Here is a 13,617-nt window from a genome sequence, read left to right on the forward strand (position 1 = left end):
TTTTTCAAATTTATTAAAAACTAGTGCATTGCCCGTGGGGATCCACGGGTTCCAGATTGGGTAGTGTTTATAAAATGCTTAGCTGACATTGTTCATGGGTGGTAAGAAATTATGAAAAGTTTCTATATTGAGTTGGAATGGCGTCTGAGTCCAGAATGTTTTTAGAACCTTAAACCTCGACAATTTTTAGAGAAAGCAGCCCATTTATTTCCTGTTAATTATATAATTTTTAATGTTAATTTTTTGTCTTAATGTGTTTATAAATTTAGTTTCTTATATCATAAACACACTATTATTACTTATTTTGTCATTTCTCTTTTAAATGAACCACAATGCATTAAGTGTTTTCACCAATACCATATCACCCCAATAGAGCGCTTCGCTCTCAGACTGCAGGCTTACTTGTAGTTCCTAGGGTTTGTAAGAGTAGAATGGGAGGCAGAGCCTTCAGCTTTCAGGCTCCTCTCCTGTGGAACCAGCTCCCAGTTCGAATCAGGGAGACAGACACCCTCTCTACTTTTAAGATTAGGCTTAAAACTTTCCTTTTTGCTAAAGCTTATAGTTAGGGCTGGATCAGGTGACCCTGAACCATCCCTTAGTTATGCTGCTATAGAGTTAGACTGCTGGGGGGTTCCCATAATGCACTGAGTGTTTCTTTCTCTTTTTGCTCTGTATGCACCACTCTGCATTTAATCATTAGTGATTGATCTCTGCTCCCCTCCACAGCATGTCTTTTTCCTGGTTCTCTCCCTCAGCCCCAACCAGTCCCAGCAGAAGACTGCCCCTCCCTGAGCCTGGTTCTGCTGGAGGTTTCTTCCTGTTAAAAGGGAGTTTTTCCTTCCCACTGTCGCCAAGTGCTTGCTCACAGGGGGTCGTTTTGACCATTGGGGTTTTTACGTAATTATTGTATGGCCTTGCCTTACAATATAAAGCGCCTTGGGGCAACTGTTTGTTGTGATTTGGCGCTATATAAATAAAATTGATTGATTGGTTGACTTTCTTGTGTCATCCATGTATTTTTAACGTATTTACAGTTATATTATGTACGTACTTTGAACTTGCTAAATAAAATCATGCACTGACGCTTTTAATATATAGATGATTTACCGCCTCCTGCTGGAATGGCGTGTGAGTCCAGAATGTAATTATCAACGTCCATTGTTCAGTGTTGTTAGATAATATCTGTAGTTTCTCCAAAAATACTAGTCCTCTCAATGGACTTGATATGGACTTAAATGGTTTTGACGGGGTTCATCCTTGACACATAATATGTAATCATATTACATAGCAAATGTCAGTTCTCCCCAGTTTGTCCGTAATCAAAGTTACACACACATGCACGCGCACACACATGACTTTTTTTTTTTGCCACAAGCTTGTCGCACCTATCTTTGGGCAGTTTTGCCCATTCCTCTTTGCAGCACCTCTCAAGCTCCATCAGGTTGGATGGGGCGTGTCAGTGCACAGCCATTTTCAGATCTCTGCAGAGATGCTCAATCACATTCAGGTCTGGGCTCTGGCTGGGTCACTCAAGGACATTCACAGAGTTGTCCTGAAGTCACTCCTGATATCTTGGCTGTGTGCTTAGGGTCATCGTCCTGCTGAAAAATGAACTGTCACCCCAGTCTGAAGTCAAGAGCGCTCTGGAGCAGGTTTTCATCCAGGATGTTTCTGTACATTACTGCATTCATCTTTCTTTCACTCCTGACTAGTCTCCCAGTTCCTGCTATTGAAAGACATCCCCACATGCTTCACTGTAGGGATGGCGACTGCTTTTCTCCAAACATGATGCATGGTATTCATACTAAAATTTCAATCTGTCTCATCAGACCAGAGAATTTTGCTTCTCATGGTCTGAGAGTCCTTCAGGTGCCATTTGGCAAACTCCAGGAGGGTTGCTATGTGCTTTTTACTAAGGAATGGCTTCCATCTGGCAACTCTGCCATACAAACCTGATTGGTGGATTGCTGCAGAGATGGTTGTCCTTCTGGAAGGTTCTCCTCTTTCCATAGAGGAATGCTGGAGCGCTGACAGAGTGACCATCGGGTTCTTGGTCACCTCCCTGACCAAGGCCCTTCTCCACAGATTGCTCTATATAGGTGGGCAGCCAGCTCTAGGGAGAGTCCTGGTGGATCCAAACTTCTTCCATTTATGGATGATGGTGGCCACTGTGCTTATTGGGATCTTCAGAGCAGCAGAAATGTATCTATACCCTTCCCCAGATTTGTGCCTTGAGACAATCCTGTCTTTGAGATCTACAAACAATTCCTTTGACTTCATGCTTGGTTTGTGCTCTGAGTTGCACGGTCAACTTTGGAACCTTAACTGAATTATTATTAGATGAATGTGGTAAGAAAAATATATATTTGAAGCAAAGTTATTATGAGATTGGGCACAGAGCGACTAAACTCTTAGCAAAACGTATTCGAAAACAGCAAGCGGTGAATACCATACAAAGAATCAGAGACCCACATACCAGTGAACTAATACACGATCCGAAGGGCATAGAAAGGATATTTAAGGAGTTCTATAAAAAATTATACACACAACCACCAGCAGCAAACGAGGAGGAAGTAAGACACTTTTTAGAACAATTAGATTTACCATCAATTGATTTAAGACAAAATGACAGACTAACAGCAGACATTACAAAAGAAGAGATTATTCAAGAGATCAATTCCTTGAAAAATAATAAATCTCCAGGAAGTGACGGTTACCCTGCAGAATGGTACAAAGTCTTTAAGGAAGAGTTGGTACCAGTACTCCAAACTTCTTTTAACTGGACTCTTAAAGAAAATAAAACACCACTAACATGGGCAGAAGCAATTATTTCAATTATTTTAAAACCAGGTAAAGATAAAGATAGATGTGAAAGTTATAGACCGATCTCAATACTAAATACCGATTATAAAATATATACATCCATCATCTCCAGAAGAATAAATACATTTATAGCAGAATTAATAGACGAGGACCAAACGGGGTTCATATCAGGACGTCAAACACATGATAATATTCGTAGAACTCTACAAGTTCAAGCCAAGTTCAAGTTGGTCAAGCCAAAAAAGAGAAACGAAGCTCTGTGCTGGTTAGTATTGACGCAGAAAAGGCATTCGATTGTGTTAATTGGAAGTTCCTCTATTTAGTATTAGAACGATTTGGTTTCCATAATAAATCTATACAATTGATTAAAACATTGTATCAAAAACCCTCAGCTAGAATAAAAATTAATGGAAATTTGATTGATAAAATACTGTTAGAAAGATCAACCAGACAGGGATGCTGTTTATCACCGATTCTTTTTGCAATTTTTATAGAACCTTTGGCTCAAGCAGTTCGACAAAATAAAAAAATTAAAGGTATCACAGTTAAGAATGTAGAGCATAAAATTGGGCTTTTTGCCGATGACATAATAGCTTACCTCGGGCAGCCGGACACGGCGTTCCCCAATCTGATGAAGCTAATAGAACAGTATGGACATTTCTCAGGATATAAAATCAATGTATCTAAAACTCAGATTCTAGCACTCAACTATCATCCATCGAGAGCGATCCAGAAATCATATAAATTAAATTGGAACTTGAAAACAATCAAATATCTGGGTATTATGATTACGAAAAACTTTTCTGAGCTATATACTGCAAATTATAAAACTTTAAAACAAGAAATACAGAAAGATATAACAAGATGGTCCACCTTACCATTAGATTTAAATTCAAGAGTATATCTAGTTAAACTAAATAGATTACCTAGATTCTTATATGTGTTCCAATCCCTGCCAATAGATGTTCCCCAGAGCCAGTTCATAGAGTGGGATAGAATGATCTCTAGATTTGTTTGGGGAGGCAAAAAACCTAGAGTCAGGTATAAAACTCTCCAGCTACCTAAAGAAAAAGGGGGAATGGGTCTTCCAAAATTGAGGGAATACTTCAACGCTGCTCAATTGAAACCTATATATTGTTTGTGCAAGTTTGAATTTAGAGCAAAATGGAAAGATATAGAAAAAGAAATAAACCAGATTCCAATTCAAAATATGGTTGGTGATAACCACTTATTTAAAGAACTTAAAAATAGTATGGATCCAATCACAATACACACATTAGATCTGTGGTTTAAATTACTAAAAAATTATAAGATCCAGAATGATGGAAAAATATTAAAATGGGTAGCATATGATAGCGATTTCAACCCGGCAAAATATGATCAAAGGTTTATACAATGGAAAGAAAAGGGAATAACAGCCTGGTTTGTGTTAGAAAATAAAGGGGAGCTGGTGACTTTTGAAAATCTTAGAAGACAATTTGACTTAGATTCACACGAACTCTTTAGATATTTTCAAGTGAGGGACTATTATAAAAAGGAGATCAAGTTGGATCCTTCCAGGAAATTGAATATCATCTGGATCATAGCTAAAGCATATCGGATGAGTAACATAAAAATAAATTCATCATTATATCGAGGTCTGAATACCAACAACAACAACCATTCAACTGAATATATTAAGATAAAATGGGGAATTTTAGATGAGGATTGGCACAAAATGTGGAAGATACATCACTCATCCACTAATTCACGAATCTGGAGAGAATTTGCATGGAAGAATCTGATCCGTTTTTTTATTACTCCAAAAAGGAAAAGTAAACAGCTACACATACGACAGAATTGTTGGCGAGGATGTGGATCTTTTAATGTGAATCATTCTCACATTTTTTGGAAATGTCCAAAGATAACTATTTTGGGAAATGATGTATAAGGAGCTGCAATGGATATTGGGTTATGAGGTACCAAATACCTGTTTAGTGCTTTACCTATGTAAATTCCCAGACAAGACTGTTGCCACTGATGATGAGTATTTGATCAAAATATTGTTGGTGGCAGGCAAGAAAGCTATTACTAGGAACTGGGGAAAGGACATACCACCAACAAAAGATCAATGTATAACAATTGTGGAAGAAATCTTTTTGATGGAAAAACTGACACACGTGCTGAGTCTACAAGAACAACAACTGGACAGGAAGTGGAGAAAATGGACCCTTTATAAATCTCTAAACAATGACACTGAACCAGAATAATGAACCTGAAAACACCAACTTACAAGACTTTAAGAATATGATGTACTCATCAGGCAGCCTACTGTTCAATTTATATGTTTTGGAATTTGTATTTGTCTGTTGTTGCAATAAGTTGTTAATAAAAATTTAAGTGACAAAAAAAAAGAAATTGTTCAAAACCATAAAAAATACAAAATTCATGATTTCAATGAATTGTTAATATACACTTTCTTTATGGTTTTTCTTTTATGGTCTTAACACAATGGAAGGTAGAAAGAGATGTTTCTTCTCCAAATTCTGCAGTCTGTGCTCATTTCTGTTACAAACAGAATAACATGAGATATGAAACTGAAAGTGAAATGGATAATGAAAGTTGTTGGGAAGTAAAACTGCCTGATTTTTTTTTTTTTTTATCTTTTTCAAACAGAAGTTTCAATAGGCACACTACACTCTTTATTTTATCTGAGGAGCATCCAGAAAGTATTCACAGCACTTCACTTTTTCCACATTTTGTTATGTTACTCCTTTATTCCAAAAAGGAGTAAATTGACCCCCCCAAATTCTACACACAACACCCCATAATGACTCTGCAAAAAGGTTGTTTTGTTTTTTTTTCTTCTTTTTCAAATTTATTAAAAACTAGTGCATTGCCCGTGGGGATCCACGGGTTCCAGATTGGGTAGTGTTTATAAAATGCTTAGCTGACATTGTTCATGGGTGGTAAGAAATTATGAAAAGTTTCTATATTGAGTTGGAATGGCGTCTGAGTCCAGAATGTTTTTAGAACCTTAAACCTCGACAATTTTTAGAGAAAGCAGCCCATTTATTTCCTGTTAATTATATAATTTTTAATGTTAATTTTTTGTCTTAATGTGTTTATAAATTTAGTTTCTTATATCATAAACACACTATTATTACTTATTTTGTCATTTCTCTTTTAAATGAACCACAATGCATTAAGTGTTTTCACCAATACCATATCACCCCAATAGAGCGCTTCGCTCTCAGACTGCAGGCTTACTTGTAGTTCCTAGGGTTTGTAAGAGTAGAATGGGAGGCAGAGCCTTCAGCTTTCAGGCTCCTCTCCTGTGGAACCAGCTCCCAGTTCGAATCAGGGAGACAGACACCCTCTCTACTTTTAAGATTAGGCTTAAAACTTTCCTTTTTGCTAAAGCTTATAGTTAGGGCTGGATCAGGTGACCCTGAACCATCCCTTAGTTATGCTGCTATAGAGTTAGACTGCTGGGGGGTTCCCATAATGCACTGAGTGTTTCTTTCTCTTTTTGCTCTGTATGCACCACTCTGCATTTAATCATTAGTGATTGATCTCTGCTCCCCTCCACAGCATGTCTTTTTCCTGGTTCTCTCCCTCAGCCCCAACCAGTCCCAGCAGAAGACTGCCCCTCCCTGAGCCTGGTTCTGCTGGAGGTTTCTTCCTGTTAAAAGGGAGTTTTTCCTTCCCACTGTCGCCAAGTGCTTGCTCACAGGGGGTCGTTTTGACCATTGGGGTTTTTACGTAATTATTGTATGGCCTTGCCTTACAATATAAAGCGCCTTGGGGCAACTGTTTGTTGTGATTTGGCGCTATATAAATAAAATTGATTGATTGGTTGACTTTCTTGTGTCATCCATGTATTTTTAACGTATTTACAGTTATATTATGTACGTACTTTGAACTTGCTAAATAAAATCATGCACTGACGCTTTTAATATATAGATGATTTACCGCCTCCTGCTGGAATGGCGTGTGAGTCCAGAATGTAATTATCAACGTCCATTGTTCAGTGTTGTTAGATAATATCTGTAGTTTCTCCAAAAATACTAGTCCTCTCAATGGACTTGATATGGACTTAAATGGTTTTGACGGGGTTCATCCTTGACACATAATATGTAATCATATTACATAGCAAATGTCAGTTCTCCCCAGTTTGTCCGTAATCAAAGTTACACACACATGCACGCGCACACACATGACTTTTTTTTTTTGCCACAAGCTTGTCGCACCTATCTTGGGCAGTTTTGCCCATTCCTCTTTGCAGCACCTCTCAAGCTCCATCAGGTTGGATGGGGCGTGTCAGTGCACAGCCATTTTCAGATCTCTGCAGAGATGCTCAATCACATTCAGGTCTGGGCTCTGGCTGGGTCACTCAAGGACATTCACAGAGTTGTCCTGAAGTCACTCCTGATATCTTGGCTGTGTGCTTAGGGTCATCGTCCTGCTGAAAAATGAACTGTCACCCCAGTCTGAAGTCAAGAGCGCTCTGGAGCAGGTTTTCATCCAGGATGTTTCTGTACATTACTGCATTCATCTTTCTTTCACTCCTGACTAGTCTCCCAGTTCCTGCTATTGAAAGACATCCCCACATGCTTCACTGTAGGGATGGCGACTGCTTTTCTCCAAACATGATGCATGGTATTCATACTAAAATTTCAATCTTTGTCTCATCAGACCAGAGAATTTTGCTTCTCATGGTCTGAGAGTCCTTCAGGTGCCATTTGGCAAACTCCAGGAGGGTTGCTATGTGCTTTTTACTAAGGAATGGCTTCCATCTGGCAACTCTGCCATACAAACCTGATTGGTGGATTGCTGCAGAGATGGTTGTCCTTCTGGAAGGTTCTCCTCTTTCCATAGAGGAATGCTGGAGCTCTGACAGAGTGACCATCGGGTTCTTGGTCACCTCCCTGACCAAGGCCCTTCTCCACAGATTGCTCTATATAGGTGGGCAGCCAGCTCTAGGGAGAGTCCTGGTGGATCCAAACTTCTTCCATTTATGGATGATGGTGGCCACTGTGCTTATTGGGATCTTCAGAGCAGCAGAAATGTATCTATACCCTTCCCCAGATTTGTGCCTTGAGACAATCCTGTCTTTGAGATCTACAAACAATTCCTTTGACTTCATGCTTGGTTTGTGCTCTGAGTTGCACGGTCAACTTTGGAACCTTAAGTGTAGACAGGTGTGCCTTTCCAAATCATGTCTAATCAACTGAATTTTCCCAGGATGACTCCAATTAAGCTGTTGAAACATGTCAAGGATCATCAGTGGAAACAGGGTGCACCTGAGCTTAATTTTTGAGTTTCATGGCAAATTTGCAAAAAAAAAAAAAAAAAACAAAACTTAAAAAAATAAACTTTTTCACATTGTGATTATGAGATATTGTGTGTAGAATTTTGAGGGGAAAAATTATTTCATCCATTTTCGCATAAGGCTGTAACATAAAATGTGGGAAAAGTGAAGCCTGTGAAGATTTTCTGGATGCACTGTATGTCACTACACTACCATCAATCAGGAGAACTATAACCTCACTGTGGGCCCCTTAAGAGTTAAGAGTGTTTTTTATTGTCATGTGCACAGTAAAAACAGGCAGTTATGCCACACAATGAAATTCTTACTCTGTTCATTCTCCCTAGAAAATTTGCATGTAAGGAAAAATTCACATCAAATAATTATCTATATTAAAAAAAGCATCACATTATAAAATTCACATTATTATAGTAAAGAATATATTATATCCTGGTTTAAATCCAACCCCTGCCACATTTGTCCATGTAATGTGGAGTTGTGTCAGAAAGGGCATGCGGTGTAAAACCTGTGCCAATTCAACATGTAGATCCGCCTTGGATTTGCTGTGGCGACCCCGAGTGCAAACAAAGGAGTAGCCGAAGGGACTTACTATTTAAAGGCTGTATAGTTTAGAGCATTTGGAGATGTACAGTTTATGCAGTATTGGCAATTTTGTGCAGTATTGTGTAGTTTTAAGCAGCATTCTTGCAGTGCAGGAGTCGTAAAGTGCATGAATGCATATGTCATGAACAGAGCTGTTATAATAAATACTTTAATAATAATAGTGAGGAGGAGGAGAAGAATGACCGAGAAATAACAGTCCATCAGTCGGTGGAGGGGTCAGTGTGTAAGAGAGTTACTGAGAGGCCTAATGGCCTGTGGGAAGAAACTGTTTGCCATCCTTATAGTCCTGGACTTCAGACTCATGTAGCGCCTGCCTGATAGTAGGTATGTGAAGAGCGAGTGTTGGGAATGTGTACTATCCCTGATGAAGGTGTGTGTCCTCCATAGAACTATGGTTTGGTAAATGTTAACCAGATCACATCACAATCAGTTTTAATATGTATGGAACTCTAGAGCTGTGGTTTTCTTCACTCAGATCCCTCCCTGGGGAGATGGACGAGACTGATGCATTACGTGTCAAACGTTGCAATGAAGACATCATTTCTCTTGCTCCCTCCACTACTGAATCAGTCATCGTAGAAGGTGAGATGACTACTCAACTTAGATTTCAATCATCTTAAAATCAGAGTGGTAGTTGGTCTTTGAGCCCGGGAGATGTAAGTGTTTTGTGGAGTGCAGGATGACTGTCCCATGTCTATTATATAAGAGTGAAAGATGGGATAACTACAGAGTTTATGTAAGGGGAAATTTTGGGTCATGATGTCTTGTTTTTAAAGTAATTACTGCGATAATTTTGATGCAGTTGTGGTGAAATCACCCTGTGAGTGGAGGAGCTGTAGCTGCACGTGCACATTGTCTAGCCTTGAACACAGCCTCGTCCTCCGCTAGGGAGACAGTTTGGTGCTTATTTTTATACATTAAAATATTTCAGTAATGGCTTTTCATAAAAGTGAATTTTTTTTTTTTTTTTTTTTTTTTTGGTTCATTGTTTTTGTATTTCTGGGGGCCTAGTATTTATACACTGTATTTGCCTTGCAATTTGAGGGGCGATATTTGTAAAATTAAAAGCTTGTAATCAACTAGATTAAGTTTGTAATCACTTGGTAGCACTAGTACTAAGCTGTTAAGTTTTTTTTTTTTTTTTTTTGTGTATTTGTGTGTGTGTGTATATTCTGCTGTTCCTTTCCTCAGATGCTCACTATGCGGCGGTGCGGGCTGATCTGGAATCTGATGCCCAGGACCTGGAAGCAGAGTCTTGGAGTTTGGCAGTTGACCAACAGTATGTTAAGAAGCACTCTAAAGAAACTGTGAAGAGACAGGATGTTATATATGGTAAGTTGGATTTCTTTGAGTTGTGTTCAAATCCGTTTTTCCAGGATCTGGATCAAAGCACAAAATGTTCTGTTGTTGTAGTTGATTCCAGTCTGTGAAAATTAGCTAAGGTCTCATTTATCTCAGTGACATTGGATTTTAGTCAGCCATCTGGAGAAGCAGGGGTGAATTATTTTTTTGTAACTACTTTTTAATCCATGAAATTTTGTATAATTGTGGGCTTGGTTGCTTAGAGTGACTCTGCCCCTCGTAACTGAGCTGTTGTGTTATTGCTGTGTCTTTTGGAGTAATTTATTACAAACACCTGGAATAATAAAGCTTGTTGTGCAGTGAAACGTCCTAACGGGTCACCTAAGGCGTCTCTGAAATATTCACGTTGAATGAAACTCTCGTCTTATTTAATGTTGCATGCTAATCTTGTTAACACTTTCAGCAGATGTCGGTAGGTCCACTTAATGCACGATTACTGAGGAAATACGTGGCTGTAACTTTTAATGTCTTCATTAAGGTAAATCATTAGGAGAACCACAGAGCAGCCCCAAAAATATGATTTAACTGAACTGAGGCTAGCCTGTTAGCTGGTGCTTTGGAGTCAGACAGGGGCGTGTTCAGGCTGAGCCACACACGCTCCACCCCTTTATGCATTGATGAGCTTGTCGTGAATCACTGCGGGCAGGACTCTCAACATGGCGTTGCCCAAACAAGGGGGTTATTTTGGCTGTTTTTGGGTCTCTGTAGAAAATCTATGGGTCATGTAGGCTTTATCCTGTGTGTATGCAGTCTTTGGGTAAACCCCATCTTTCCTATGTTAAACATTAAATAACAGCATGATGGCATCAGTTGTGAGTAACGTCAAGTTCATAGAACTGCACTTTGTTGCATATGCTTTCGATGGAAGAACATAAAGATGTAACTTACTGTGTTTGTAAATGTACAGAGTTGATGCAGACGGAGATGAACCATGTGCGGACCCTGAAGATAATGCAGCATGTTTATATCCGGGAGTTGAAGGAAAACCTCCAGATGGATGGAGGCTGCCTGGACTGTCTGTTCCCTCGCTTGGAAAACCTTCTGGAGCTTCACACACATTTTCTGTCACGTCTTAAAGAAAGGAGACGAGAAAACCTTGTCTCATCCAGTGATGGGAACTACACTATCATTACAGTGGCAGATATACTGATTGCACAGGTAGGCAGGATATATGCATGTTATGTGAACAATATTATACAAATTGCATATGAATGACATAATCCATGTACCACAGTGCAGTATGGGTAAGCATGCCAACAGAGTCCCATGCTGCACTAGATGAAACAGAAGAGTGAACATTCTGTTTATCGAAGATGACAGTTTCCTTTGTTGTCTAGTTCTCAGGTGAAATGGGGAAGAAAATGACAGAAAGCTACGGAGACTTCTGCAGTCACCACACTGAGGCTGTCAGCTACTATAAAGAGCAGCTTCAAAACAACAGAAGGTTCCAAAACGTCGTACGGGTATGATCTTTTGTTCTTCCCCCATATGAGTCAATAGTGTGTTTAGTAGTATTCTAATTCTATTTCATTTTTCTTTTGCAGAAAATTAACAACCTGTCCATTGTACGGAGGTTAGGAGTGACTGAATGTATTCTATTGGTAACACAGCGTATCACCAAGTATCCAGTGCTAGTGGAGCGCATTCTGCACAACACTGAAGGTCTAGCATGTCATGCATTTGCTGCCCAAGAAATTACAATCGCTGGCTTGCAAGAGCTCACCAGCAGCAAAAGAATTTCATTAGCAATGCTTGTATTTTCTGTCTAGTGGGCACAAAGGAACATGAGGAGCTGAATCGAGCACTGGGTCTGATTAAAGAAACCATCGTTCAGGTGGACACATTGGTCAGTCTTCACGAGAAGACCTCGAGACTCAGAGATATTCACAATAAGATGGAGCCAAAGGCACAGGGGAAAATCAAAGATGGCAGAGTGTTTCGCAGAGAGGACCTCGTGCAAGGCAGGAGACTGCTCCTGCATGAGGGCACAGTCAACTGGAAAGCAGCTTCTGGCCGACTTAAGGGTGTGATGTGACATAATAAAAGATATTTACTAGTCTTGTATCGATCATTGTGAATAGATATGCTAATCTGTTGCAGGAGATGTAGATAAGTTGTCATTTCTTGCCCTTTCTCCATTTGTGAGTTGTAGCTGAGAGATGTTATTTCAATTTTCTGTCCTTTCAGATATTCTTGCAGTGCTCCTCACAGATGTGTTACTTCTGCTGCAAGACAAAGACCAAAGATATATATTTGCTGCGGTGGTGGGTGACTTCTCTCTCTCTCTCTCTCTCTCTCTCTCTCTCTCCCTCTCCCTCTCCCCATCTTCATTTTGATAGTGATGTAACCAAGCAGAAGAAGGTGAAAAGGATTTAAAATACGTCTCATTTGGGCACATATTAGTATGACTATAATTTTAGTGTAGTCTGTGATGATTTTAGCGGTCTGACTTTTCTACTAACTTGATAATGACATTAGAACAATCTGAAAGATGATGTACCAATCACACTTCATTCAGACAAACCAAAAATGTAAATGAAAATGCTTTTCACTTTTCCCTCCTCTTGTTAACTATCCATCCAGGACAACAAGCCATCAGTGATCTCTCTCCAGAAGCTGATTGTAAGGGAAGTTGCTCACGAGGAAAAAGCAATGTTTCTCATCTGTGCTTCCGCCAATGAGCCGGAGATGTATGAGATCCACACCACCTCCAAGGAAGACCGCAACACGTGGATGACAAACATACGGCAAGCTGTTGAGAGGTAACTGCAGTTAACACACGGAGGAAACTACCCCTGAATTCTCAACACGGGTATCGCTCATGAATTCACCTCCTTTATTAGTCTTATTCATCGGTAAACATAACAAGACGTTCCCCTGTGGTTTGGTCCGCAAACAGCAGCATGTTTAAAAAGTCTGATGTGAGAGCAAACTGTTCCCCACTTCAGCTGTATAAAGATTTGTAACAACACACTGTATGATCCAAGAATGTCTCTCCACAAGAGACCTTGTCCTCTGACAGAAACAACACAAGTTTTTCTCACAGTTTGAACTTCTGGCTGTGACTTCTGATGAAATTATAGGCTGTTTTCAAGGAGGAAAATAATTAATCTTGCTGAAATTGACATAGCTGAGGGGGACATGGTAGGACTTAACGTTGCGTACAGTGTAGTTGTGAGAAGTAGAATTGATTAACACATATTTTGTGTAACGTTGGTCGACCTGTATTAAAGGATACATTCACTTTTTTACAACCCTGCTTGAGTTAAAGCATTGGCAGTCATACCTCTGAATGCTTTAATTAGTGCTTCATTTGCAAGAAATACTTATTTTTGGCGGTGAATGAATGACTTCAATGCGGCAGCTGACTGAAACTTAAAAAATCCAAGAACTACTCAAAATGGCAACTATGTAATGCATCTGACTTTATAACTGTCAATGTTAGTGGTACAATGAAGTCTGAAGAAATATGGATGGTTCTGTGTATGAGCTGAACAGGTTATGATTTGGGAGTGGTA

The 13,617-nt window shown here is 39.4% G+C and overlaps 1 protein-coding gene across 1 annotated transcript in view; it reads left to right on the top strand.

Annotated features, from left to right (window-relative positions):
- LOC117518645 (rho guanine nucleotide exchange factor 18-like) overlaps positions 1-13,617 on the top strand; it is a 151,295-nt gene that overhangs the window by 99,882 nt on the left and 37,796 nt on the right. The window contains exons 13-20 of the mRNA XM_034179845.1: positions 9,213-9,319; positions 9,929-10,069; positions 11,007-11,257; positions 11,437-11,562; positions 11,644-11,761; positions 11,869-12,123; positions 12,287-12,363; positions 12,683-12,861. Of these exons, the coding sequence (XP_034035736.1) occupies positions 9,213-9,319; positions 9,929-10,069; positions 11,007-11,257; positions 11,437-11,562; positions 11,644-11,761; positions 11,869-12,123; positions 12,287-12,363; positions 12,683-12,861 (1,254 nt within the window). The remainder of the gene's footprint in view (positions 1-9,212; positions 9,320-9,928; positions 10,070-11,006; positions 11,258-11,436; positions 11,563-11,643; positions 11,762-11,868; positions 12,124-12,286; positions 12,364-12,682; positions 12,862-13,617) is intronic.

The sequence above is a fragment of the Thalassophryne amazonica genome, chromosome 10 (genome assembly GCF_902500255.1).
Source record: "Thalassophryne amazonica chromosome 10, fThaAma1.1, whole genome shotgun sequence".
NCBI classification, from domain to species: Eukaryota; Metazoa; Chordata; class Actinopteri; order Batrachoidiformes; family Batrachoididae; genus Thalassophryne; species Thalassophryne amazonica.